The sequence below is a fragment of the Aspergillus terreus genome, genomic scaffold (genome assembly GCF_000149615.1).
Source record: "Aspergillus terreus NIH2624 scaffold_5 genomic scaffold, whole genome shotgun sequence".
Taxonomy (NCBI): domain Eukaryota; kingdom Fungi; phylum Ascomycota; class Eurotiomycetes; order Eurotiales; family Aspergillaceae; genus Aspergillus; species Aspergillus terreus.
The window spans coordinates 523,248-550,262 of NT_165928.1; the positions used below are offsets into that span (position 1 = coordinate 523,248).

General features: G+C 55.6%; 9 protein-coding genes across 9 annotated transcripts; 4 read left to right on the top strand and 5 right to left on the bottom strand.

Moving 5' to 3' along the window:
• Positions 1-338: 338 nt before the first annotated feature.
• On the top strand, positions 339-4,861 carry ATEG_03748 (urease Ure; the record flags this gene model as incomplete). The annotated part of the gene is made up of 8 exons (XM_001212926.1): positions 339-389; positions 602-1,012; positions 1,066-1,531; positions 1,725-1,763; positions 1,971-2,287; positions 2,498-2,584; positions 2,659-2,685; positions 2,744-4,861. 8 exons carry the CDS (start codon positions 339-341, stop codon positions 4,859-4,861), a joined length of 3,516 nt encoding a protein of 1,171 aa, XP_001212926.1.
• A 555-nt stretch (positions 4,862-5,416) lies between these two features.
• ATEG_03749 (putative DNA repair protein) lies at positions 5,417-7,707 on the bottom strand (the record flags this gene model as incomplete). Its single annotated transcript, XM_001212927.1, has 5 exons — positions 5,417-6,265; positions 6,313-6,846; positions 6,901-7,169; positions 7,222-7,608; positions 7,662-7,707. The coding sequence occupies 5 exons, from the start codon at positions 7,705-7,707 to the stop codon at positions 5,417-5,419; spliced, it is 2,085 nt and encodes a 694-aa protein (XP_001212927.1).
• Positions 7,708-8,485: 778 nt separating this feature from the next.
• Positions 8,486-9,379, top strand: ATEG_03750 (uncharacterized protein; the record flags this gene model as incomplete). Its single annotated transcript, XM_001212928.1, has 1 exon — positions 8,486-9,379. One exon carries the CDS (start codon positions 8,486-8,488, stop codon positions 9,377-9,379), a length of 894 nt encoding a protein of 297 aa, XP_001212928.1.
• Positions 9,380-9,864: 485 nt separating this feature from the next.
• ATEG_03751 (nitrogen permease regulating protein NPR2) lies at positions 9,865-11,415 on the top strand (the record flags this gene model as incomplete). Its single annotated transcript, XM_001212929.1, has 5 exons — positions 9,865-9,907; positions 9,957-10,329; positions 10,386-10,569; positions 10,616-11,248; positions 11,284-11,415. The coding sequence occupies 5 exons, from the start codon at positions 9,865-9,867 to the stop codon at positions 11,413-11,415; spliced, it is 1,365 nt and encodes a 454-aa protein (XP_001212929.1).
• A 348-nt stretch (positions 11,416-11,763) lies between these two features.
• Positions 11,764-15,292, bottom strand: ATEG_03752 (histone acetyltransferase NGG1; the record flags this gene model as incomplete). The annotated part of the gene is made up of 6 exons (XM_001212930.1): positions 11,764-12,795; positions 12,837-13,288; positions 13,339-13,950; positions 14,146-14,240; positions 14,401-14,799; positions 14,853-15,292. The coding sequence occupies 6 exons, from the start codon at positions 15,290-15,292 to the stop codon at positions 11,764-11,766; spliced, it is 3,030 nt and encodes a 1,009-aa protein (XP_001212930.1).
• A 1,477-nt stretch (positions 15,293-16,769) lies between these two features.
• ATEG_03753 (uncharacterized protein) lies at positions 16,770-17,757 on the bottom strand (the record flags this gene model as incomplete). Its single annotated transcript, XM_001212931.1, has 3 exons — positions 16,770-17,173; positions 17,321-17,702; positions 17,749-17,757. The coding sequence occupies 3 exons, from the start codon at positions 17,755-17,757 to the stop codon at positions 16,770-16,772; spliced, it is 795 nt and encodes a 264-aa protein (XP_001212931.1).
• A 4,299-nt stretch (positions 17,758-22,056) lies between these two features.
• Positions 22,057-23,406, bottom strand: ATEG_03754 (cyclin family protein; the record flags this gene model as incomplete). The annotated part of the gene is made up of 1 exon (XM_001212932.1): positions 22,057-23,406. The coding sequence occupies one exon, from the start codon at positions 23,404-23,406 to the stop codon at positions 22,057-22,059; it is 1,350 nt and encodes a 449-aa protein (XP_001212932.1).
• Positions 23,407-24,361: 955 nt separating this feature from the next.
• xgeA (putative endoglucanase) lies at positions 24,362-25,166 on the bottom strand (the record flags this gene model as incomplete). Its single annotated transcript, XM_001212933.1, has 2 exons — positions 24,362-24,761; positions 24,877-25,166. 2 exons carry the CDS (start codon positions 25,164-25,166, stop codon positions 24,362-24,364), a joined length of 690 nt encoding a protein of 229 aa, XP_001212933.1.
• A 594-nt stretch (positions 25,167-25,760) lies between these two features.
• Positions 25,761-26,502, top strand: erg2 (C-8 sterol isomerase ERG2; the record flags this gene model as incomplete). The annotated part of the gene is made up of 3 exons (XM_001212934.1): positions 25,761-26,043; positions 26,091-26,117; positions 26,165-26,502. The coding sequence occupies 3 exons, from the start codon at positions 25,761-25,763 to the stop codon at positions 26,500-26,502; spliced, it is 648 nt and encodes a 215-aa protein (XP_001212934.1).
• Positions 26,503-27,015: the final 513 nt, after the last annotated feature.

The following is a 27,015-nucleotide window of genomic DNA, read 5'->3' on the forward strand; positions in this document are numbered from 1 at the left end:
GAGGGTAGTCCCCCCTCTTCCCGCGCCCCCCGCCGCCGAAAATTCTTTCCTTTTCAACTCCCCCCAATCCCCCGTTCCCTTACCTCCCGGCACCGACTCCCCACGACTACGTGGATTTACACAACATGTCGCCCAAAGACGACCCCAAGGCTGGAGAAACGACGGTCTCCGTCGATATTGATGATTTTACCAGAACCCGCGACCATGTAAGTCATTCTTTTCATTGGTCATTCCAGTGCGTTGGGTGGCGGTGATGGTGGTGGTGGTGTCGCGGTGATGTTGCGCCTGCACTGGCGCCCCGTCGCGGTCGCATCGGCGCGTTCGTAAACAAACCTGCGATGCCACCCATAACCAAGCCCTTTTTTGCCTTCTTTTTCTTTGCGATTTTAGTATGGACGATACTATCGTTCATTCTCATTCGCTCTTCCCTTGACATTTATTATTTTCTACCCCATCCTGTACCTCTGTTCATCGTACAACCCACCCCATTCCCGCCATGCCCAGACGCGTCCCCGGCGCAATTCCGGGAGCCTCGTCCAGGCGCGCCACCCGGCATCCTTACGCCCAATTCCACCCACAACAACCATACTAACTCCCTCAGGTCCTCGCCACGTTGATGCAACTGCAGGCGGCAGTGGCCGAAGTGTCCAAAGCCTACATCAACCATTCCAACACCGTCCTCCGCGGCTCGTCCGACCTCGAGGACGGACCCCTGGCCAACATTGCCAACCTCCTGCAAGAGAATGGTCTCTTCGGGTTCCCTGGCTTCGGCGGCGCGCGCGCGACCAGCCCCGGCGCAAAGTCCGAGGTCGGCGAAGTCGGCGGCAAGAAGAAGCGCAAGCGCGCCCCCCACGACCCCAATGCGCCCAAGCGCGCCCTGACCCCGTTCTTCCTGTACATGCAGCACAACCGCGCCAAGATCTCCGCCGAGCTGGGGTCCGGCGCCCGGCCCAAGGAGGTCTCCGACGAGGGCACCCGCCGCTGGCAGACGATGCCTCAGGCTGAGCGAGATGTGCGTCCCTCCTTTCCGTTGTTCATGTGTACTACGTACTGACGAAGAAACAGGTCTGGAAGCAGATGTATGCAGAGAACCTAGCTCTCTACAAGGAGCGCATGCGCCTCTACAAGGCCGGTCTGCCCATCACGGATGATGCGCGCGCCGCCAACCAGCTCCAGCAGGAGGCCGAGGCGACCAACGCCGAGGAGTCCGACGAGACTGGTGATGATGACCTCGCGGCCGAGCCCCCGCGCGAGCCCACCCCCCCGCGCAGCGGCAAGCGTCGTCGCAGCGAGGTGAAGTCTACCCCCAAGCAGGCCGAGACGCCCAAGATCCCGGCGCCGGAGGCCAAGACCCCCGCGGAGAAGAAGGCGTCGCCCGAGAAGAAGGCCTCGCCGGAGAAGCGGAAGCGTGGACCCAAGGCGGCGGCGGCTGCGCAGAAGGACGAGGCATCGACTCCGGCGGCGGCGGGTCGCAAGTCTCTGGGCGGGGGTGAGGCACCGAAAGAGACGACCAAGCGGGCGAAGAAGAAGCGTAAGAGTGAGGTGGATGGACAGGAGTAAGGTAATTGGATTGCGGTTGGACTGGTTTTGCGCTATGTTTCGCGCTATGTGTTTAGCGGTGATTTCGGGTGTATCTTTGAATGAAAAGTGCTTTGCCAGTACGTACTATATAGTATGGATAGTCCTACCTACTTTAAGTACTCCATACTCTGAGTACTCCGTAGGTTTATACTATGGAGTTATGAAGAGTGGAGTCATTAGTCGTAGGCATTACGTGGATTCCGTGAGTCGGCATTCGGACTGTCGTGCATCTGCAGGTGGAGATACTACTCCGGAGTACGTCCATACATGCATGGGTATAGGATGGCTGATATAGACCAGGAACACGACTTGGCTACAAGATACAGACAGTATAGGTAGACACTATACGAATCTACCAGTAGAACTAAGGTAAGCTTCTTATTCAACAGCACCCGCGGCCAACCAGAGGCCGAACGGCCCTTATCAGCTTATCTCGGCCGTCTGGCCAACGAACCCGCCCTCTTTTCTGTTCTCTCTTTTAATCCCCGTTGCCGGCCCCCTCGCCGTCGTCTGCGGAGTTCGCCGGCTTCTTCTTCTTCTTCTTCTTCCTTCTCTTTCTCTTTCTCTCTTTCGCTTCCGTCGTCTTCTCCGGTTTTTCTTTTCGTCATCCCCCCTCCTTCTTGAACCCCAGCCCTGCCGTGTCCGGGGTGATATCTGGTTCCTCGCCACCTTTCTTCCCCAGGACCGTACTCTCTACCTTACCAGGGTAATTTGCTGTGTTTCTGTGTGCAATTCCTGGCGCGTGATTGGCTCTGGCCTTAGATCGTCCGCGGGCGTGTTGGTGATTCGCTGGCCAAGAAATCTCCCCCGGTTGCGCTCTGAGGATGCATCTCATCCCGAAAGAGGTATCCCTCTCCTCTCCCTCCACACAACCACAAACAATCAAAATACAATGCTCATATCTAATATCTTCTAGCTTGACAAGCTCGCCATCTCGCAGCTGGGCTTCCTCGCCCAACGGCGCCTGGCCCGTGGTGTGCGACTCAACCATGCGGAGGCCGTCGTACGTAACCCACTTCCATATCTATCGTGCGACATCGGATCAACAACCCACTGACCCATCCCACCCTCTCATAGGCCTTGATCTCCTCCAACCTGCAGGAGGTACATGAAACTCCCCAGACTGCCTCTCCGTGTTTCACCACACTAACGCTACCCCCAGCTCATCCGCGATGGCCACTACTCCGTCGCCGATCTCATGTCCATCGGGAAGACCATGCTGGGTCGTCGTCATGTCCTCCCCTCCGTCCCCTTCACCCTCATCGAACTCCAGGTCGAGGGAACCTTCCCCACCGGCACCTATCTCGTCACCGTCCACCATCCGATCAGTAGCGACGATGGCGACCTCGAAAAGGCCCTCTACGGCAGTTTCCTCCCCGTGCCTCCGTCCGACGCCTTCCCGGATCCCAAACCCGAGGACTACGAGCTCGAGAAGATGCCCGGCGCCGTCATCCCGGTCAAGAACGAGCGCATCACCCTGAACGCCGGCCGCAAGCGCATCAAGCTCAAGGTTATGAGCAAGGGCGATCGCCCTATCCAGGTCGGCTCCCACTACCACTTCATCGAAACCAACCCCCAGCTCCACTTCGACCGTCTGCGCGCCTACGGTTACCGACTGGACATCCCCGCCGGCACCTCCGTGCGGTTCGAACCGGGCGACACCAAGACCGTGACTCTCGTGGAAATCGCCGGCAATCGCGTCATCAAGGGAGGCAATTTTATCGCTTCGGGCAAGGTGGATCTTGCGCGCGCCGAAGAGATCATGCAGCGTCTCCAGGTGGAAGGCTTCGCGCATACTCCGGACCCGACGGCGGATGCCGCCCTCGTGGAACCCTTCACCATGGACCGCGAGATCTACGCCCGCATGTTCGGCCCGACCACCGGGGACCTGGTCCGCCTCGGCTTGACCAACCTGTGGGTGCGCGTCGAGAAAGACTACACTATGTACGGCGACGAGTGCTCCTTTGGCGGCGGGAAGAGTCTCCGTGATGGCATGGCGCAAGCGTCCGGACGGTCGTCCAAGGACTGCCTGGATACCGTGGTCACGAACGCGTTGATCATCGACTGGACGGGAATCTACAAGGCGGATATCGGCATCCGCAACGGTGTCATCGTGGGCATCGGAAAGGCTGGAAACCCTGATATTATGGACGGCGTGCACCCTGACATGGTGGTCGGATCCTCTACCGACGTCATCGCCGGCGAGAACAAAATCGTCACCGCGGGCGGCTTCGACACTCACATCCACTTCATCTGTCCCCAGCAGGTCGACGAGGCGCTCGCTTCTGGTATCACGTCAATGCTGGGCGGTGGCACCGGCCCCTCGACCGGCACGAACGCGACTACCTGCACGCCAGGCCCCACGCACATGCGCCAGATGATCCAGGCCACTGACCACCTCCCGGTCAATATCGGCATCACCGGCAAGGGTAACGACTGCGAAGGGCTCAGTATTGAGGAGCAGATCCATGCCGGCGCCGCAGGTCTCAAGCTGCACGAGGACTGGGGCTCCACCCCGGCGGCCATCGACTCGTGCTTGCAGATGTGCGACAAGTACGACGTGCAGTGCATGATCCATACGGACACGCTCAACGAGTCCGGCTTCGTCGAACAGACCATCCAGGCCTTCAAGAACCGCACCATCCACACCTACCACACCGAGGGTGCCGGCGGCGGCCACGCCCCGGACATCATCCGCGTGGTCGAGCACGCCAACGTGCTCCCCAGCAGTACCAACCCCACCCGGCCCTTCACCATGAACACGCTCGACGAGCACCTGGACATGCTGATGGTGTGCCACCACCTGTCGAAGAATATCGCCGAGGACGTGGCCTTCGCCGAGAGCCGCATCCGCGCCGAGACCATCGCCGCCGAGGACGTGCTACACGATCTGGGTGCCATCAGTATGATGTCGTCCGACTCGCAGGCCATGGGCCGCTGCGGCGAGGTCATCCTGCGCACCTGGAACACCGCCCACAAGAACAAGGAGCAGCGCGGCCCGCTGCCCGAGGACGAGGGCACCGGCGCCGACAACTTCCGCGTCAAGCGCTACATCAGCAAGTACACCATCAACCCAGCCATCGCCCAGGGCATGGCCCATCTCATTGGTAGCATTGAGGTCGGCAAGGTCGCCGACCTGGTTATCTGGCATCCCAGCTCATTCGGCACCAAGCCGACTCAGGTGTTGAAGAGTGGGACGATCGTGGCGGCGCAGATGGTATTTCACACTACCTTCCTTGCTCTTTATCTGAATACATGGCTAACTTTGTTGACAGGGTGATCCCAACGGATCCATTCCCACCATCGAGCCGGTCATTATGCGACCGCAGTTTGGCGTACGTTCCCAAGCTTCCTTGATTATCAACTTAACGAAGATGACTAACAAAAATAGGGCCACGTCCCCGGCACCTCGATCATGTGGGTGTCGCAAGCCTCCATCGACCTCGGCATCGTGCAGACCTACGGACTGAAGAAGCGTATCGAAGCAGTCAAGGGCTGCCGTTCCGTCACCAAAGCCGACATGAAACACAACGACACGATGCCCAAGATGAAGGTCGATCCGGAGAGCTACCGTGTCGAGGCGGACGGGGTTCTCTGCGATGCTGCGCCGGCGGGAGCGCTCCCGCTCACGCAGGATTTCTTCGTATACTAGTGTGGTGCGGTTCTTTTCTTTATGATACCTTTTGCTGTTCTTTCTTTTGTACAGATAGGATGATTTGCATAAGTGGTTATGGTTCATGAATAATGATCTATCTTTCATTGCATCGTACATTCGTTCAGGGGTATCTTGTCTCGTGATGAAGTAGTCAAGCATACAACGATGGGTGACGGTAGCTTACAGCTCAATCTCTTCTTCGGCGTGATTGTTCCCTGCGGAAACAAGCGACATCGCCGCCCAGGCTTCGTAGCTGTCTGCTCGCGCAGCGAGATACGCGGCTCTCCGCGTACGCGCCGAGGTACTCCGCTGCAGTGAGGGTGTATCGCCGACGGGCGTATTGGTGTCGGAAAACCCGTCATGAGGATCCTCATTTGGTTGCTTCTCTTGAGAAGCAAAAGCAGATGAGGAGATCGAGAGCGTCTGGCTGGGACTCTCCTCTGATTCGTCTTCCGAACGTGTGTCCGCGGGTTGTCCATCGTGTGTAGGGGTGTCTTGATTCTCCGCAAAGAGGGAGCTACTCCCGTCTGTCCAGGGTAGAGGCGCAAGCAGGACGTTGTCCGCGCGCGATGCCGCCAGCACATCCCATGCGTGACGGAGGCCTCTTCGCTTCGTATGCTCTCTTTCCGGAGCGGTAGACACAGCTATAGGGAGGTTGATATCCATGGGGTCGTCGATCGTTTCTAGCGACGATGGATTGGGGATACCATCTGATGGGGACGGGATTGCCACTGAAGGCACGCGACGACTGTCATCCCCTCGGCTCGACTGAGTGGATTGGAAAGAATCAGTCTCTTGACGGGCACGCTTTCGCGCGCGGAGCTCGCCGTCCGTGGCGAGGAGCATGCGCATGTATTCGTCGTGGACGAACGTGTTGCCTGAACAGAGGTGGCCGAAGAGGTACTGCATGGAGACGTCTTCGTCCCAGGTCAGCGGGTCGACGGTGCAGGGGATGATGTCTTTGGGCTTGAAAATGGCGATGAGGGCGCATAATTCAGAATAGGAAGAGTGGCGTGAGTATGGGAAGTGCTGAAGTAGTTAGTTTGCGTTTCTTGGGAAGGGTATGGCGGACACACAATGGTTTTGGGGAGGGTGGCTGTATCTGCGGGGTCTGGACGTCGGGTGAGCATGTCTACAAGGTGTTCGAGCGGGACATCCTGGTCGTCTTTAACTCCGTAGGCATCTAGCGGGAGGGCCTTGCGTTTGGAGTGGAAGGCCGCGTTGAGTCGCTGTCGCATTTGTGAGAGGACTTGTCCGTCGGTTACTCGCTCAAGACATAGTTTCTCGAGCTGCTCGACAGCAGATTGATCCGGGAGCTCGAGCTCATGGACCTGGTAGAGGTCGCCGCCACCGCCGCCTGCGCCCACCTCAGGGATGCGAGTGCCGTCTGCAGTGCGGTTGACGATTGGAGTGACGTAGACGGTGTTTGGGGATGGAATAGAGGCACAGTGCACGCCTGGTTCGCAGCTGTGAATACGGGAGTGCTCGTCCTCGCTCAAACAGCCTGGGATGAACCGGTTGCCGAGTTCGAAGCCGCAGAGGGCGGCGCCTTCGCCGTCCCTGGAGGTGAGGGATCGATAGAGACCCATTTGGTAGCGGTCGACGTGAATCTGGTGGGATTAGTCAATTGCTACGATGAGGTAGGAGAAGGGAGAAGGACGTACTTTGGAATTGAGAAATGCGGATAGTGCCATCCATACTTCTTCGTAGCCAAAGGTCCAGGCGCGAAAGTAGAAGACCGTGTCGTCTGGGTAAGAGGCGACCTTCTGCAAGAGCTCGGCGAGACCCTCGGCCTTCGAAGGAAAAGTGCGGTAGATATGGGATGCGCGGGCGAAAGTGGAGTCGAGATAAATCTTGTCTAGACGCTTGCTCCCGAGAGTGTAGGGGAGGAGAATGGGGTGCCGGACCAGGCTATTGACCCACCAAGGTTCAGCTGGGGATGTTAGTTTGTCAATTCGGGAAGAGGAAGAGCTAGGTAAACATACCCCGGATATCACCGGTGTAGAGGATAGCTTTCCCATCGCCTTCGATCAGGAACATCACGGCCCCGGTGCAGTGGTTGGCATCGAGAAGCGTGACGCGAATGGACAAGCGGGGAGTGAGTTCGATCACCGTTGGGGTGTTCAACGGGATGGGTCTCAGAAGCTTGGACAGATGCTTGTAGTGCAACTGGCGGGATTCGAGGATCCCCTTGGAGAAGTTCATGCGGTGGGGGTACTTCTCAATGCGCAGGAGGAGATCCCGCGTGGCGGCCGAACAGTAGATGAAGGGAGCCCGGAAGGACTCGAGGCCCTGGAGATGATCGCTGTGAACATGACTGAGGAAGCACGCGAGCGGTGCGGGACGGTCAGGATTCTTGCGAAAGTAGTCAACTGCGAATGTTAGTAAAGCGAGAAGTAGAGGTGGGGGTGGGGCATAGGCGGACTTTGGATGAAGGGGAATTCGTGGATGACGCCGTCAAAGGTAGACATGGATGAAGGGAAGCGAAGCGAAGGGGAGGAGAAGATGGAGAGAAGAGAAGAGAAGCGAGAAGTAGACGGATGAAGTATAGTTACTCTATTGTATAGAGAAAGAAAGAAAGGGAATGCCTCAGGACGCCCCACGTGAGCTCCCCGATCGGGTAATCCAGCATCGCCAATCAGCGGCGCAACATCTACATTGGTCTCGTTCTGATTACTCCCTACGCACTATCTGTATGGCCACTAAGCTGGATTCCACGCTAAATCAATCGACGGCGGCTCCAGTGGGACGGCCAGCATGCCTTGTCCGAGCTGATTACCGACCGACCTTGACGGCCTCGACAAGTGGCCATGCAGCCGCCAACGCAGTCTCGTCCGGTCCGCTGCTTCGCTGGTCATTTGCCTCTGTTGGTCAGATGTCGTGGTTCTCTTATAAATTCTCCTCTCGTCTCATCCACATCATCGTTGCGTTCGTAATAGAATCAGAATTCGCTTCAGACTCCGAATCCTCCGACCCGTGCAGTGAATGAATTCCCACTATTGATTGATGGTCTCCCCTGATTTCCGCAAACAGACACAGCGTGGCATGGGCATCTCGCCTCTTTATTTTGGCTTTTCCCCTTGAAACGGCCTTTTGTTCCCCTGCCTAATTTTAGTTCCGATTTCAGCTGATCCCGATCCCCTTTCCGTCCCCATTCACTTTCGGCGATAAATTCAATAATAAATTCGATAATTCCCCTGTCTCTCCTCTCTCCGCTCAATTGTTTCCCCCCCTCGTCATCTCCCAATCATGCACAAACCATCGCTGGCTCAGATCGTGCATAGCGCGACCTTTCCTCGTCCTCGAACGAGTGATCCCGCCACCTTCTCCGCCCATATCACTCGCAACCTGGTGCCGGAAGTGCGCATCGAAACCTCCACGTTCTATGGCTCCCTCGATAGTATTGAGGCGCAGTACCCCGGTCTCGACTACTCCTATCCGCCCCATCGCATGAGATTGAGTCGCTTCCACTGGCATCGCCGTCTGTTCAAGGTCTTCGATGAACTGGGTTTGACGGAGAAGGAGATCGCTTCGCTCTGTCGTTGGGAAGGTACCAAGTCGGCGCGCGAACGCTACGAAAAGGAAGAGGGGATCAAGGTGCGCGACACCACCGCCGACTCTATCCGCCCGGCCACGCCCCCGCCTCTCCCTTCCATCGAGGTGCATTACGATAATGGGCCCGAGCGGGTCGAAAAACAACCCGTTTCAATCGAGACCTCCGAGCACGCCGTCGATTTGGACGTCGTGGTCGATGACCGTGGTGTGGACTGCGATCTGCCGCGTCCTGTCGAAGACGAGTTCAGCGACGACGAGATGGAGAGCTGTGGAGTGGCCCTGAACCATCGGCTGTTGGCTGCGAGTGCGGCACGCGAACAAGGCGCCAATGTGCCCCTGGATGAAGATTGGGAGCAATGGCTGAAGGAAGCCCGGGAACGGGGGAGCTATACGGACGTCCTGAATGCCATTCGCACCGGTCAACCACTGAACTTTCTCTACGATATGCCGGTGCCCCAGCTGAACCGGACCCGAACGCGACCACCTACTTCTTTTTCTCGGCCCTTTGCCCTTCCCGCGTCTAACATGATCTCCACTAACATTGCCATCCGACGTCCGCCCCATTCGCCGTCGGGGGCGGCGCGGTAGACCATCTGAGATGGTTGTTTTCCTCCATGCATGAATGGCGCTTAGCGGTGTTGCTTTTTCTTCTCTTTTCTTTCACGCATCTTTTCGACCGTATCTCTTTTATCTCGCCTGATAGATCCGCACCTGGATGTGTTGCTAATACCCTGTTGTTTCGGCGTTTGCTCGGTCTGCATAAAATAGCTATTAATGAGGGATCAAGGGAAAATGCAATACTCCGGAGTATTTCGATAATTAATCCCACGATATGAATCCGGATGGATTGAGTGTTCGTAATAAACAGCGATCGACGACCCGCACTAAGCTTACTTCTCCATCCGGCGAGCTCCCCGCGACTCCGACTCCACCCAACTTCAACTTCATCTTCAACTTCTCCTCACAACCACCACCACCACCACCGCGTCCATTGTGCAAGATGCGTTGCTACGCTCGATCAATTCACCCCTGAGACGAACTACACGTCTCAATCTGTCCTCCGCTTAAACACCATGATCAAAGCCATCTTCTACAGCAAATTCGATACGCAAGAGGGTTCGTCCACCGCAGCTCTACGCACTGCATCAAACTAACCCACTCTTAGGCCCCAAGGTCGTCCACCAAGTCCCCGATGGCGCTATCGTTCCGTCCGCGACCGCTCCCTCGCAGCCGCTCTTTCTCACTTTCTCCGACATCTCCTTTTTCGTGATCCCCCGACAGGAGCTCTGCGGAAACCTGATCCACGTGTGCACCAACGGCTACCGCATCCTGGGCTACCCGATCTGCATGAAATCCGTCCGCTACGATCGCAATGAGTTCATCTTCAACTTCTGCATCGTCCTCGCGGAGGAGGACGACTTCAGCACGTACAAGAGCGTCGTCCAGAAACTCGCCGATCTCATGCACGGCCTCGAGGAGCAGAGCGGGTTCTTGTCGCGCGACCACTCCAAGAGCGGCGAGGGCAAGGTCTACAGCTTGTGTGAGACGCTGATGGAAGATCTGAACAACTACTGCGAATGCATGATCCCGATAGGTACCGGTCCACCCGTCCCGATCCTGCGTCCATCACTAATTCCGCAGACGACTTGAACACCCTGAACATCAAGCTCTTCCCGATATACCCGTCGCCGCCGCACGTCCGGGCCTGGCATGTCCCCCTCTTCACCGTCCGCTACCAGACCTTCATGGACGAGAACTGGGACCTCACCATGCAGCGCGTACGACACCCCTCCACCCCCAATCCACCACAACTAACACGCCCAGATCGTCCCGCACATCAACGGCGTCAACAGCGTCCGCATCATCTCCATCCTCGCCGACACAGACTTCTCCCTGACCTGCCGCGCCGTCCGCCACCTCCTCTACTACGGCTGTCTGTTCCTGCTGGACATCTTCTCCTTCTCCGCCATCTACGCCCCCACCGCCCAGTTCAGCTCCTCCATCGCCTCCGACGAGGACATGCAGCGCGAATGTGCCCGCTACGTCAACACCCTCTTCGCCCCCACCACCACCGCTTCCCTTACCAACCCCCCGCGCTTCACCGACCCGGACGCCGTCTGGCCGCCCGTCGAAGACGCCCCCGCGCCAGGTGCAAGCGATCTCACCAGCTCCAGCCGCAGCCCGTCCCCCCTCCCCAGCTCCGTCGCGACAGACCCGCACCACCACGTCTCCCCCGACGCCGACGCCGCCCCGGCCGTCCCTGACGTCGTCGACGGCGTCGGCCTCGTCGAGCTGTACGCCAGCCTCAAACAGGGCCAGAACGTGAAACAGTGGTACATGCAGCACAGCCGGCAGCTCGCGCACATCGACATCCGCCGCTTCATCACCTTCGGCATCATCAAGGGCTTCCTGTACCGCGTGCACAAGTACGCCTATGCCACGGGGCTGCCCGCCCCGGTCATGAAGTCCTCGTCTTCTGGTCTCGTCGCCAGCGGCCCGTCCTCGCGCGGGCCCGGCACCGGCACGAATACCCCCTACGCCACGAGTGCCGGCGAAGACCCCGCGCCTATTGCGCAGGCGGCCAGCTCGGCGCACAGCGGGAGTCGGTCGGGGCTGCTGGGTGAGGAGGATGACGACGAGGATGAGGATTATGTCGATGACAAGACGCTGTCGAAGTATCTCGATGGACAGCATTGTTTTGATCAGATCTGCACGGAGCTGGAGATGAGCGAGAAGGAGCTGACCGCGCGCTTGAAGCGGTATCCCGGCGAGGTGCTCATTATACATCGTTGATATGCTTTAGTTAGATACCCAATATGCTTTACGTAGACCGTGTTTGTTTGTTTATCCTATCCTTCCAAAATCCATTGATTCGTTATGTGCGATGTACAACCCAACCAACGCCAGTGCCATGCGCCGCCCGCCATTCAATCATGCCAATAATCCAAAAGTACGCTAGGCAAGCAACTAGATTACTCCTGCTCCTCATCCCACCCCTCCAACTCCGACTTCTCAATCTCTGCCATCAACGACGGCTCAAACACGCTCTCGGTCCGACTAGGCACAGACGTTTTGCAGTCCTTGAACACCGGCCCAATACAGTCGCGCCAGCGCTTGCGCCGGTCCATCAGCGTGCGCGCCACGTCTCCAATAGCCGGCCGCCCGACGCCCGCAGCGCTGACGACGTGGCTGCCGCCGCCGGCGCCGCCGGGGCGGTGTTTCGCCTGGGAGCCCTTCTTGCTCTTGCCGAGGGTGCGGGTGCGCTTGAGATACGCCTGCTGCACCTGCGAGTCGAGGTCGTCGTGGATGGTCATGTACTCCTGGTAGGCCATGCGCTCGCGGGCGATGTCCAGCAGGCGCGCCTTGCGCGAGCTGTTCGTGATCATCTGCTTCTTCAGCTCGCTCTGCAGCAGGCGCAGGCGCTGCGCGATGTCGTCGTCGTAGTGCGCGTCGTAGTCGGGGTTGTCGTCTGGGCCGAGGAACCCCACGTGGCGGAGTTCGGCTTTGAGGCGCTCGTCCAGCTGTGCGTGGTCTAGCTTCGCGGCGGGGACTTTGAAGCCGTTCGGCGAGGCGTCTGGGAAGGAGGTCGCGGATGCGAGCGGTTTGTTAGCCGGGTTTGTGGAGGCGGGGTTCCCGTTGGGGTTGGTTTCTGTATTCGTGTCGCCGAGCGGGTTGTCGAGGTCCATGGCGTCGCCGTTGACGGAGGCGTCCCCGTTGGCGGCGGTGCCGTTCGTGTTGGTGGTTTCGTCAGGCGGGGCGCGGTGCTCGTAGCGGAGGAGGGAGTAGAGGCGGCTGACGAGAGGCCCGACGGAGACTTTGTCCGTTTCGGCGGTGTCGTCTGTGAGTTGGTCGATGTTTCCGCGGCCTTGGTTCAGGGGGAGACGGTCTTTGTCGCCGTTGGTTTGGTCTGAGCTCATGATGCCGTCTTCTTCGGCCCAGATCTCGCTGTAGTGTCTTTTGCCGCGACGCGGCATGATGAACGGTGTGGTTCGGTCGCCCTGTTTCTGTTAGATGGGGCTGATAGCATGGCGACAGACGGACGAACCTTTTCTTTGAGGAAAGCGATATCTTCCTCCGTCAGCGGACGCACGTATGGCTCGATGTAGCTGAGAAATGTGTTGGCATTGACCTGACTGGCAGGTTTGGAATTACTAAAGTCCCGGTCTGGCGGCGTGCCGGCCATCAGATGGCTGAGGTCGCTCCGCGGGAACCGGCTGACGCAGTAGATCTCCTTTTTCTCTTCATCGGTCATGTCTGGTGTGACGTCTCGGATGTGGTAGATGGTCGGGTCGTCGAATTTCAGAGGGTTAGGGCCAAATACTTGAACCTGGGGCACGGCCGGCGCAGGCTCAGGCTGGTGCGATTCTTCGCTATCGTCTGATCCCGGCGATTCGGCATTCTCTGCGTCGTCGCCTTTAACACGAGGCGATGTCAAACCTGGAGGCGACATTGGTGATTCCGAGATATTCTTCGACTTCTTCGACAACGGCGAAGCAGCTATACAAGTAAGCGCCTATCCCTTATCAGTACCAGAGCAGACAACTCACCACCTTCGATCTTCGTCTCGCCGCCATCCTGACGAGCGACATCATGCGCCCCATGCGTCAACGGCCGGTCCTCCTTGGAGCTACTGCCGCGTTCCTTCCGCTTCTTCAACTTGCCCCCCTTCAGCGCGCGCGAATCCTCCTCTTCATCGTCTGCCTCGCGCTTCATCTTCACTCGCTCGCCTTCCAGCGGCTCCGCATCATCGACCACCTCCTTGCGCTTTTGCGAGAGCTCTCGGATGCTTGCGTTGCAGGCATCCCCACGCGTCTCGGCCAGCTGACTAAGTGTCTTGAGGTGGTCCATCAGGGACTCGAGGGACTTGGAGTCGGGGATGGGGCCGACGCCGCCCATGCGATCGAGGATCTCGGCATACTGCACGGTCGCCGGGACGAACAGCCTCGAGGCGTCGTTGTCGAGGTAGCTGGCGGCCGAGGTTGCGGTCGGTGGGCCCGCGCTGAAACTTGAACTTGGCGTGGTGTTGCGGCTTCGTGAGGGGCGCACGTCGCGGCCCTTGCCTTTGCCTTTGTTTGCAGAGGGCATTTGGGTGATTTGCGCGTGAGGAGGGGATAAGTGAGTGGTGCGAGTTGACTCGTACGGAGTAACGGGTTGGTGGGCTGGGTTGTTCGATTAGCAGTCGGTCATGGCGGTCATGATCTGACTGGACGGTGGGGATCGCGCGACTGATCACGAGGAGGATGAAGAGTAGTGCGATTTCGGGCTTCGTAGCTAATGTATCACGGTCGTCGTTGCTGATGGTAAATGTCGTCGTCGCGATGAGCCTCATGGAGCGCTGAGAGGAGGACGCTCACGTGAGGAGATGATTAATCGGTCACGTGCGATAGCACAAAAGTCATCCAATAACAGAGTAGAGCTGCTACTAGAATCATTAACAATATGAAGTAATCTAAAGGTTGAGATAATGGCAATTCATTGAGAGGTTTGGTGGAGTTGTGGTCTCCTTCTAAAAGGAAGTACACTATGTTGGTCGTTCTATATCTGATAGCAGGCGGAAGATATGACTGCAATATGACAGATATCCTTGCTGATGCTCCCGTACAACCAACAGATTTGCCTTGTACTCTGTCTGGCATACAGGTTTATTTGCATGTCTAGAGTCCCACTCATATTCCTGCCCTTCATCCGTTATCATTCTATGCAGGATCATTTCATGCAGAAAGTCTTTGCTGCCGTTGAGGCGTTGGAGAGAAAAAGTTGGATATCCTGTTACTCCCCAAGGCAGCTCAACTGCAACTTTAATCGAGACATCATCCGGCATTCTGTCAAGAGCTGCCCAGTTATAGGAGTCCCAGCCACTTCCTTCCCATCGGATTAATCGGCCCGTGTAGTGGCGTATCGCAGTCCAGCGATCCAGGCCGCATCGCTGTCGGTTCTGACACTCCGCTAAGACGGCCATGATATCGCCCATAAGAAGATAGCGTGTCATAGATACAATAAGATAGGTCCTTGGCTCTGTATCAGTTTGAGGGTTTCCAGCAAAGGCCACAGGACTTCTTACATTGTCTGATCATCGGAATAGTCGCTGTAGCATTCCACCAGCATCCGCTGGCAGGGAGGCTGCGTGGCCAGCATAGTCGTCCATGATCCAGATTCATCGTAGATCTGTTCCTCCAAACTGAAATCTCCCTTATCCTGAAGCTGGCCTACCCAGTCCGCGTTCGTTGATGTATCTTTAGATACTGAGACGCCTATTCGGTTGAAAGCAGGGTTTAATTTCCATATTTCACCACGTATAGGGACTGGCTGCATTTGAGCGTCATTGGCAATTTCGGTTTGATACCAGCAGGCCTTCTGGAGGGCCGGGGATGTTTGGATAACATCTCTCCAGGTACGACAAACGCGCTGGCCCCGGATCATTTCCAGATGATCGTCTAGGTGTAGGAGGACCCGCTCGGCGAGCTCATAGATGCCGAATGTTTTCTCGGTTGGTGGTGACATTTTCAGCGCTTGTGTGTGAAGTATCTGGCGCCTACGTGTTGGGAGGATGCCTCTGATTTAGCGTGGAGGTTCTAGTGCGTACAAAGAAAACAGTTGGCAAATATCGTTGTATGAGAAAGTTCTAGGCGGGGTCAGCCAGAGGTAGGGCGGGCTAGGTACTTTGCCCGGGCGCAGATAGCGACTATATCAGGGCTATGGTAGCTCAATTTAGCGGCGAGCACGGGCGTTAACAAACCTGGAACAATGTGTCATGTCGAGTCTTTGCTGAAACAGCAGGAAAAGATAGCAAACCCTATTATAGCACTCCTTCAGAGTTTTTGCGCATGGGTTTCGCACATCTATCGCCCAGCGGACCTCTACGCGGAATGTCTTATGCAGAGGGACTGCCGTTTTCTTGAACGAGCTACTGAAAGAATCCGCATTCCATCTCCACAAGCCACTATGCTACAGTAAGCTGAAACATGCATAGGAATAACCTCTTACTGCTGGTAAGACAGAAGGAATCACCAATCTACAATCAAAACGAGCCATTAACAGCAGTAAATCTAGTTAGCAAATAACCTTGGTGCGACTCTGTCTTCGCTTAGACATCCAGACAAGGTACTAGAAACAATCAGAGCATGAATGCAAGCGAATGATCACATGAGAAAGAGCCCTAATGCCCCAAATGCAGCTAGCCAGCCGGATACGCTAACCACCGCCAGTTGCTGTGCGGCACTCATCGCTTTCCGGGCAGTCGGCCGGCGGGAAAATAGGGATAGGGATAAGCGACACCATATACGTAGGTAACTACGAGTCAGCTAAGGCTTCCTTTATGTGAGCTCTACCGGTCTAGTTGGCGACTACGCTCATTCTGTCAGGGAAAGAGATCCTAGGTTCGGAGAAGATTGATCTACCGGGAACGGGGTATCATTGAATGACTTCTTGTGGATAGTAAAGAAGCCCAACCATAGATAGTGAATAATGCTGGCAGCTACGTACTACCTGTAGTGCGTCTTCCAGCTGTCCAACTCGATTATTTCAAGTGGCACTCCAGTCCGAGCACCTAGCTCCCGGAGCCGGTCCCTCATGCTAGGGGACCATTCATTCATATCCGTGTCTATCCAGCTTAGCAGCAGAGTAATGCCGCGAAGACGCGGTGTGCATGCTTCCCAGTTCTCCAGCCATGATTGAATCAAGTCCACAATAGCGTAATCTTGCCAATCCCATAGTGGCCAATGTGGCTGCTTATCATCATCATTTTGTAGCGCCAGGTCATCGGTAATAATGAGGAATTCGATATTCTTAGGAATAACATCCGGCAATCGCTTTGTCATGTCTTGAACAAAGCCCACCAGGAATGCTCATGGGATTTGGAGGTTTCGAATCATTTCAAAGTTGATCATCGAATGTAGCGAGCCCTCCGTCTTTACGGCAGGGCGGAAAGCATCCCCGCCGCAGGGGTCACAGTCACAGTCAGCGAAGATGGTCAAATCCGTCAAAGTATCTCGAACAGTTGAAAGCGCAGCAGCAATCTGGGAAGATCAATGATCGGCGTTGTAAACTGATCTTCAACCCCATAATCAAAATACCACTCCCAGCGGAGGGTTCTAAGCTTTTTGGTGACTGCGAGGAGTTCCCGGAGATATCCTTCCCGGACATGGGTTAGGTGAAGCGAGACCAGTTTGGCAGGATCGGGTAAACGCGAAATAGACCACCTGAATTCGTCCGGGTTCTGGATCGAGGCTGACATGCGTTGGACGTTAGGTAGGTAGAAGAACGGCAGGACATCCGCTGTATTTTTGATTTTTCTATCCCAAGCTTCGTCCCTACCTTGAGGGACAAGGAAAGACACGTCTTGGAGACGCCCGAAGTTGGGCAGCCCATAATCTTCGCAGATAGCTGATTGGAGGACCATACCGATCAGCACAGTCCGTCGAGTGAAATCCCCGGAAAGGTAGAGATATCTCAAATTGCTGAGCTGTGCTAATAGGAGAGCAACAAGCGCATCTATAGTACCATCGCGCAATTCCTGTATCCAACGCTTACTATATGGCAGTCCCATGCGCTGGATGAATGCGATCGGTTTGTCCAGTTCATCATTAGGGATCGGAATTTGAGGGATTGTCCATCGAAACCCCGTACGGTCGATCCGGTAGGTGTAGCCGTCCAAGCGGACGTTTGTGATATAGCCAGCCAGCTGAGGCCTGGATAGGAGAGTCCGCAGGAGTTGCGTGATCGGGGGAGGAGAATCAGGGCGGTCCTTTTGCCAAGTCCATTGGATTTTCGAGTAGAGGAACGGCTCAGCGATGGCGCGGATATCCTGATTGACCAGACAGAGGGTACGGTGTTCCGTGACTGAAAGCATCTTCAGCACCATGTGCAAGATATCAGCCGGGCATCTGATCAAACTGGATTCCCCTTGCCGTTTCTACTCATATTAGCAACGATCTTGGAGTATTGTGGCATACACATACAGGTCCCATTGCCAGTAACAGCCAGGATATCGACGAATTGTTGTAAGCTGGGAAGCGATAAATAGGAAGCCTGAAACACGAGGGAAATGGCTATATCGTTCGGTTACCAGCGAAGTATCCAAGGTCGATGAAGAGCAGCCAGTGTTGATTAATAGAAGGGATTTTGGGGGCGACGTTAGTAGAGAAGAGGGTTACATCGCCTCGGAATTCCCATTAGCATGGCAATGCCTTGTCAAGATCAAGCTCGACCTAGTCCTTCTTGCATAAGCGAGATTAGTCGTAATTGGTCTGATTTCCACCATTTTCTTTGACTTCTCTTACTGGGGGAGAGTCCGTGACTCATCGCTTAGTTTTTCCAGTTTAGTAGACATATGAGGTGTCAATAGGTTGGGAACTACATACAATGCGCTCTGGTGGGATTTTATACTCGACATTTATATGAACTCACCAACCATCCTCGTGAACTGACAATCCGAAGATTTGTAAAATGGAAGCCTATGATGCATTGTCTCGTGCCTTTTTGATGCGTACTATGCTGGTGATCTGGTAAAGACTACGGCAGCCATCGCCAGCGGACGACTAACCGTCGAGGACCTTAACGAGGGGCTCTGTCTCGCGACACACATGGCGCACCTTGATATCGTGGCCGCACTCTTTGGCGCCAGGGCTAGTGTGTCGACACAGACCATAGCGTCCCTCCCAGGAAAAGACCTACAGCAGGATCCTAGCGTTGTTCGCCACTATCTTGACCATGGGTTTGATCCCAACGCGACTGTTTCTAGCGGCGAGTTTCTCCTACCGTACGTGCGTCGGTCTTGCTACTAGCTAACTAGTCACTCATACTTGATGACTGGCCGACTAACGCCCAGTAACTGACAGCTTTTTTCTCAATCCGGCATGTGCCCCTGAGATGCTCTCGCAAGTACGACCATAAGACATGGAAACCAGAGTTTTCCGTTCGTTCAGCTGAACATATGCCAGTTCTGTATGAAAATGCACTTCACCGCTGCCAATGTAAGGTTGCAGTCTTTTAGCTCAAGCTCTTCACGCAAGCACCAACATCGTTCAGGAGCAACCTCGGAAACATTCTGATACGTCACCAAGCGAGTTGACTGGCAATGCTACGAACGAAGCTCGACGGTGCGCTTAAGCCACCCCTGTTCACAAATACATGCATGTTTTATTATACCTCCAGTCGAGAGACGGTAATCGTACTTCAAGATTATGCGGAATCTAAGTCGGTGAGGTGTTGATGAACTTGTGGCCCATCCACCTGAACTTGTGCTCGAAGGAGTGGAAGGTGACTTTGCTGAAAGTGAGCTAATTAGACTACAGACTAATGGTTCTATACTGATGATGTAGCTATTGCGAAGCATCCTCATATGAAAGGGTTACTGGTGTCGACGATGGTACATGGCTGGATTCACTGTAAGATAGCGAACTACACAGTCAGTATATTGGCACTGAGCAGTGAACGTCATGTCTATCTCATTTAAAAGAAGCCCACAAGAAGAATAGCTAGAATGAATTGCTCGTCCAGGGATTGCATCAAACTGCCTATAGCATTATTCAATTGCATATCATGTTCCAATACGACTAACTGGAGCAAACGCAAGTTCCCAAGTACAATCGATACCATCACTGCATCTGGGGAATATCCGGATGGTTTACATTCATTGCATGGCCACAGAGGCGTCCTTATGGGTCAGTTTATACATTTTATGATGAAGCACTCTTAAGGAAATTCCCGCAATATCTTCATTGAATAAATCATCCCCTTGCCTATCTGCAAGTCATACCAATGCTTCACCAAGCTCGGATCTTCACCCTATATCTCAAGTCATATAGTATCACCCTTGACCTGCCAGAATTCTTCCCCACTAATCGTCTCACAATTCGACCAAACCGGACAACATGGCGACAGACCATCTCACAGAAGTTCCTCTAACAGCAAACACATCATCTAGACTAAACCAATTGTCATAGGCTGTTCGCTCCGCTAGACACGAACGGTAACATGCTTGGTCTTCTAGAAGCTGAGTCCGTATAGGACCTTTGGCGGAGCCGTCTATCTCAACCCCAGAGGAGTATGCAGCACAATGAAAGATGGAGCGGGTTCCCTGCTGAAACAATTGTCATTCACCGTGGGAAGAAAATGGCAGGGTATGTTTCCTGCCTCATGGCCCAAGCTGCTAGTATCGTTTCAACGTCATACTTGATGGATGACACGTGTCCATGTACTTGGTGGCAGTCGCAGCGATGTGAGTAAATGACCCCATGCTTATTGAGCCTGCGTGACAGACGTGAACTTCCCTCAAGATAGCGGAGCAGAATTTACGAACGGGTTCTTAAATATTTGTTACAGATGAACTGACTTGGGACAGTGTACTAGCCTAGGCATCTACTTCGTCCTCAGCCTATACCCTACGTCTAAGGCAGCAGAACAGGATTACTCCAGCTGCAACTTAGTACATAATATGTCCTTTATTGCGAGAGATTTGAGTCACAGTGATACATCGAATACTTTCGTCAATCATCTATCGTGATGCTTATATCACACTGATGTATTTTGCCCCGGTGGGGGGAAGATCCGATTTTCTCTTAACCACCCTGACCATTTGCCGAAACACTGAAGCCGCTTGGTGATTAGCAAAACTATCATCTGATAATGAACATCGCTAATGTTCAGTATAGCAGATCCAAAAGAGGGATTTGTCTCTTTGGACTGGCCACTGCATATCGAGCAAGCCCTGAATTCTGTGCTCATCCAGGCTCGACGAAACACCCGTGAAGTTGGCACAACTAAGATACATGTCCAAAGCTGAAGTCATGACACAGGCTAGTTGTTGCGGAACTAGCCAATGTCAAACTGGAGTCGCTATGGTACTCTACAGAGGTACCACTCTTGATCTTTGATACTACGGCCATCGATCAGATGGCCACAATACAAAGGGACCGTTTAATTTGAGAGCAGATCATGTGTGATATTCATGCTGGTCTAGTCCATCTCTTACTGATTTACTGGCATTGAACTATGCCACTGCCAGCTGTCTGCGTTTGGTCTGATATGGCCAAAAGGAGCAGATATTAGTGCCTGCTATCCGGCCTAGCGATCAGCCATGGGTCCCTGTGAACATCACCACACAGTTATCCCAGAGGGGCATCACCTTGGAAATTCGGGTCTGTTGTTGTACCACGGTATCGCAACCCCGTGAACCTGGTATGGAACGTGTTGTGCAATGCACACTTCTCGAGGGAAGTCACCCAGGAGGAAGACACTCGCATGACATCCAAACATTTCCGCTGGAAACAGCTGGCGACTGCACACTTAGTACAATCCTGCCATACATCACACCGAGCAATACAAGATCTCTCTGAAGTTCGGGGACTTCAAGGCGTCCATGAGCACCAGGCATAACCTGCAGAGTCATCGGGGAGCCCAAAGTGCCGAGAAGAACGCACCACCGATCGAGACAAGACTCCGAATCAAACTGTGTTCCCAGTCCGTGTACCAGAGTAATCACCATTACGCGCATGCGATCGCCGCACTTGAGGACTCTACGTCCCTAGTAGTGGCCGGTGCTCATCCGCGGGACCCAGCACCTCCGCATACCAGCGCGACAGAATCCAAGCACGCATACCACCACGTCAACGCGTCGAAACCCAACACGCTTCAAATTCATATTCCGTATATTAATACCAGCACAGCCCACATAACCCGGCAGTCCAGGACCCGCCATCGACATCATATCTCGCCGCTCGCCAGGATCGGGAGGGGTATCGACAGGATCCGACTATCGATCCACTCCTTGCATACCGAATGTATCTCTGACACCATCCCTCCAGCCCCGTCGGACATTCCGCCACGCGCGCTCCCTCGATTATCATTGCAGCACCCGCCATGCGCGCGCCTTGCTGCACGTCCGTCCCGTACATTCTACATTTACATTACATTCTGTACGGGGTGCGTGCGTGCATCGCGCGCTCGTGTCGCCATGTGGAGATGTGTCTGGTTTTGGCGGGGTGGCTGGGTTCAGTTTTGGAGGGGCGAGTTTTGGTATCTACTTTGGTACTTGTATACTGGAATGGGATGTCATTCATATCAATAGTATTACTAGCATCACATAGCTCATACATACATGGATAATTTCTAGCCAAACCAAGATCACCAAGACAGAAGCAGAAGTAGAATCAAAATAACGCCAGTGCAATGCACAAGATATACCAATGAACGATCAGAGTCACCCTCTAGGGTATTATGGGTATAGATTTTATCAGTCGAGACCGGCTCAACGCAAAAAAGTCATTCTAGTGCGCCCGCATCCGCCCAGGCATGTAGGACCCCGCCGCCGACGCCAGAAACCGCGCCATGAACCCGGAGCTGCCGCTGTGGCCGACCATGCGCAGCTTCTTGGGCGGCTGGGCGGGGATCTCGTCGAGCGAGGTGGTCGAGGGCAGATGGACGTAGCCGGCACGGAGGGAGGGGCTGCGCGAGGCGGAGACAGAGACGGAGGCGTCGGCGTCGACGACGCGGACCTCCTCGTCGGTGATGCTAGCGATCGAGCTGGAGGTGCGCAGGCTGGCCGGGGTGCCGCGCGAGCTGGGGGCGACGCTGGAGGCGCGCGAGCAGAGCGAGGGGAGGGTCTCGGCGCGCGAGAGCGCGGGCACGTCCTGGATGGAGGGCGGGGAGACCGAGACGGAGGCACCGGCGCGCGAGGACGGACGCCGCCGCGGCGGGTACGGGCGATAACGATCGGAGTTGGTGCCGTCAGCGAGCGATGCAGGCGAGGCGCTGGTCGAGGAGAGCGAGGAAAGCGAGCTGGCCGAGCTGGGGCTTGGGGGCAGACGCGAGCGTCGGTGCACCGAGTTGGCGCGGTGGACGGCCTCGAGGCGGGCCTCGAGCTTCTGGCGACGCAGGCGACAGGCGAGCAGATCGGCGGAGGTGTGGAAGCGGCGCCATTCGCGGGACTGTTCCTGTTGCAGCTGCTGTTGTTTCTTCTCTTCCTGGAGCTGCAGGTGGCGGCGGATGGGAGCCAGGAATGGCTCAAGATGGCGGAAGAGGTCGTCCTCGGTGACGCGGGTGTCCCAGTCGAGCAGGAAGAGCAGCTGGCGCTCCATGAGGTTGACCTCGGGGAGGGAGAAGCAGAAGCCGTGGTATCCCTTGACGGCGGTGTAGCGGGCCCAGTGCTTATTCTTGGGACTGGAGTCGTTGAGGTTCTTGGCGGCGAGGATGAGCGAGGCGAGGAAGATGCGGTGGACGGTGCAGCGCATGCCCTTGGCGACGGGGGGGAGACGAGCGCGCAGTCGGGCCAGATAGACCAGCGAGGTCATGAGGGTTGGGACCTGGACCTGGGAGCGGGTGACAAGGGAGGCGATGAAGGTTTCGATGGAGGGAAGGGGAGGGAGTTGGGCGTCCACGGGGTCCATGGGGGGAGTAGTCGGCGGAGTCGGCTGTCCATGGCGAGATTCGTGGTGTTGATGTTGTTGTTGTTGATCATCGTGAGTACTGGTCACATGCGGTTCACAACGGATCACCCGCGAGGCTTGCATGCCCAGATGAGCGACCATCTCGCGGGTGACCGGCTGACGGACGAACTCATGAAGGGCTGCCCGGTTGAGACGGTGGAAATGATCGAGGGGGTCTTGCAGGTGGTCCATGGTGTGGGTGGAGTGGCAGTACCGTAGGGCCTAGAGGGTTGTGTGTTGAGGACGACACTAAGTAGGTGGGAGAAGAAGAGCAAAAAGAGCGAGAGACGGTAGAAAAGAGAAAGACGGTTGACCGGGAGCGAGGAATGGATGCGGTATGTTGGAATCCTGCCCAGCAGGAGGAATGTAGGTTGTCGAGTCAACTAGTGAGACAGTGGATGTCGTAGTGTATAGAGTTGTAGTGAGTGATAGTGGTGGTAGTTGTTGTTGTAGAGAGAGAGACTGAAGTACAGGAAAGAGTGAGATTAATAAATAAATAGAACAAACGATGCGAATGACCAGAGACCGACAGTCACAGAGCATCATGGCACCTATATACCTTTCTTCTCTTCTTATACTCTTGCTCCGTCCGTCTGCTGAACGGGTTAAGGGCTGGGATGCAAGGAAGGCGGTTGGACGCGAGCCTGCATTCCAACCATTTCGCCCGTTTCGTTGGCGCGCGAGTGCACACGCCAATCATCGGGCCAGTCCTGCTGCCGATCGTCGATCGTCTATTTCGGGCTTTTGATCGTATGTCGTGGACTCTGCGTGGATACAGCATGGATACTGGCGTGCGTCTGGGTGGGTGAATCCGTGCATACGCGCTGGCCACTCTGTTCCATCAGCCGCCCTAGAACAATAAATAGACCAGCGCTAATTCTCTAACTGAACTAATCCCCGACAGCCAGTAAATCCCGTAGGCTGTGGACTCGATGAAGCTAGAATGCCTACATACTCCCCTGAAACCCATCGAACCCATCGCGTTGCTGCCATAAAGCTCTGCCTAAGGTAGTTACATACTAGTAATCCCTCCATACTCCCCCCTTCGGGCTCTCTCCCTCCACCCCTCCAGGACTAGTACCTCGAAAACCCTCGAGGGGTCTAAACACCCTCGAGAAAACCCCTCGAGGGTTAAATCTCCTCGAGATCACGCCACAGACACCGAATACGCCGACGTTGTCAGGGTCGCGTCCGACCCCGAAAAAGGCTCCGTGCCCGCCTGCACGTCAACCAGGTACTGGCTTGTCGGCAGCCCCTGGTTACTCTGCAGGTACATGATGAACTCCTGCAGGTCCGCCGAGAAGCTCTCGGTCTGCGATGAGGCCACAAAGCTGTACACCTGCATCTGTCCGTTCATCCCCGAGTACAGATCCCAGCTGTGGCCCGCGACCGTGGGGCTCGCCACGGGCGATCCCGTCGACGAGATCGGCCCTGCACCGCCCAGCGCCGCCAGCCAGATCATGATCTCGTATTCGTTGTCGCCATCAGCCGTCGACGAGGTGAAGAGGTCATAGGCGACGTTGGCGATGATGTCGGACCCAGTGTATCTGCCCACATTAATCCCATATCCATTGATGTGTATACGTTTGGGGGGCCTACTTCCAACTCCACGAGGTCGGAATCGACCCCAGAGCGCTCAGCTGCTTCGGCGTAAACACATACGCCGCATTGGCATAGCTCTTGACCTGGCCGGCCCCGCCACTCCAGCTCCAGCTGGTGTGCCAGGCAATCGAGTCATTGCCGCTCGACGAATCCAGCCCCGTGCACTGCGACCCGCTGTCGGCGTTGCCCTGGCCCCAGAGGTTGTTGTACAAGATAAAGTTGCCCGTCGTGACCTGGCCCCATTGATCGCAGAAATCGGCGCGACGAGTGAGCGACTTGCCCGTGAGGACTTTGGCGTTGAGCGCCGCCGCCGAGGCGAGGGAGGCCAGCGAAAGGACAGAAAGTTTCATTTTGAAAGGGTATACAGATATGATATTATTAATGAACAGAAGATAAAGGAGCGAGTCGATGGTCCATTATGAATCTCCGCAAAGGACCTCCTACTTATACTCCGTACATCTGGTCGGCTCCGCCGGGCATGGCGTTTCGACCTGCGACAGGCTCCATCCACCAGAAACATCTCCGTCCCGTAGAAGGAAACTCGAATGTCGATGAAGTCGGCGGATGTGATGAATGGTGGATCAATTCAGGACCTTGTTCAAACTGAGACAATCATCCCGGCGAAGACAGCAGAAGAAGGATTAGTGGGTGAGCTTGACGGAGGATTGGTGGAGGATTTTGAGCCTGGCGATCATGAGGGGAAGATCGCTGCAGACATGATAATATTAATACTAGCATACGGCTAAACACTTTAATCGACTCAGTTCAATATCTAGATGCAACTTATAGTGCAAGTCGACGTAGAAGTAGAAGTAAGCGTGAGTATCGTAGATGTGTGTACATGTAGCCAAGACTGGCTCCGCGGCCCCCGAGGATCCATCTCCTTTTTATTCTCCCTCTTCACAACTACCTCACCCCTACACAACTACTCCTCTCCACCCATCATGCGCGCCGTCACCTTCCTCGTCACCCTGGTGGCCCTCCTCACCGGCTTCTACCGCTACTTCGACTCGCGTCTTGACCAATTCTACATCTTCGATCCCTCCCACCTCCACGATCTGTCGCAGCGCGCCATCGCCGCCCACGGCAACGACACGCGCGCCGTCGTCAACTACATCGTTTCGGAGCTGGAGGAAAAGACCCCGGGCACTCACATCAACCATGACGAGGAATGGGTGTTTAACAATGCCGGTGGTGCCATGGGCGCCATGTACATTATCCACGCCAGTGCGTCTCGTCCCTTCTTCCAACCTCCGCTCCGCTAACATGCCTAGGTATCACCGAATACCTGATCATCTTCGGTTCGCACCATCCCTCCCTCTCCGTCCCTCCCCTCTAACAACTGCAGGAACCGCCATCGGCACCGAAGGCCACACCGGCCGCCACACCGCCGACGACTACTTCAACATCCTCCAGGGCACCCAGCTCGCCTACGTGCCCGGCTCCTACGAACCCGAGGTTTACCCGCAGGGCAGCGTGCACCACCTCCGCCGCGGCGAGGTCAAGCAGTACAAGATGGACGCCTCGTGCTTTGCGCTGGAATACGCCCGCGGCTGGATTCCCCCCATGCTCTTCTTCGGCTACGCGGATACCTTCTCCAGCACCCTGGACTTCCCGACCCTGTGGGCGACGTCGCGCATCACCGGGCGTGAGATGATTTCCAACCTGCTCAAGGGGAAGATGTAATGATTGTGGGCAGTGTATTATATAGACGTTGTAATATCATACCTAGACGAATTTAATCATTTTCGGGTGTTTATTTTTTTTTCGCGCAACGGTGCAAACCACACAAACACCTGACTAAGCTATCAGACTTATCAGTCCTTTTGCATGAGGCATCCCACTCATCCCACTTCCTCCAGACGCCATACTCTCACATCTAACGCCATGCCTCCCTCCGTCTGTGCCCTCTGCAGCGCCCGCGCGGTGATCATCCGCCCCAAGAACCGCCAGAAACTCTGCCGCGACTGCTTCCTGCGCGTCTTCGAGACCGAAGTCCACGAGACCATCACCTCGACACAGCTCTTCCGCCGCGGCGAGCGGGTCGCCATCGGGGCCAGCGGCGGCAAAGACAGCACGGTGCTGGCCTCGGTGCTCAAGACGCTCAACGAGCGCTACGACTATGGCCTGGAACTCTGCCTGCTGTCCATCGACGAGGGCATCCGCGGGTACCGCGACGACAGCCTGGAGACGGTCAAG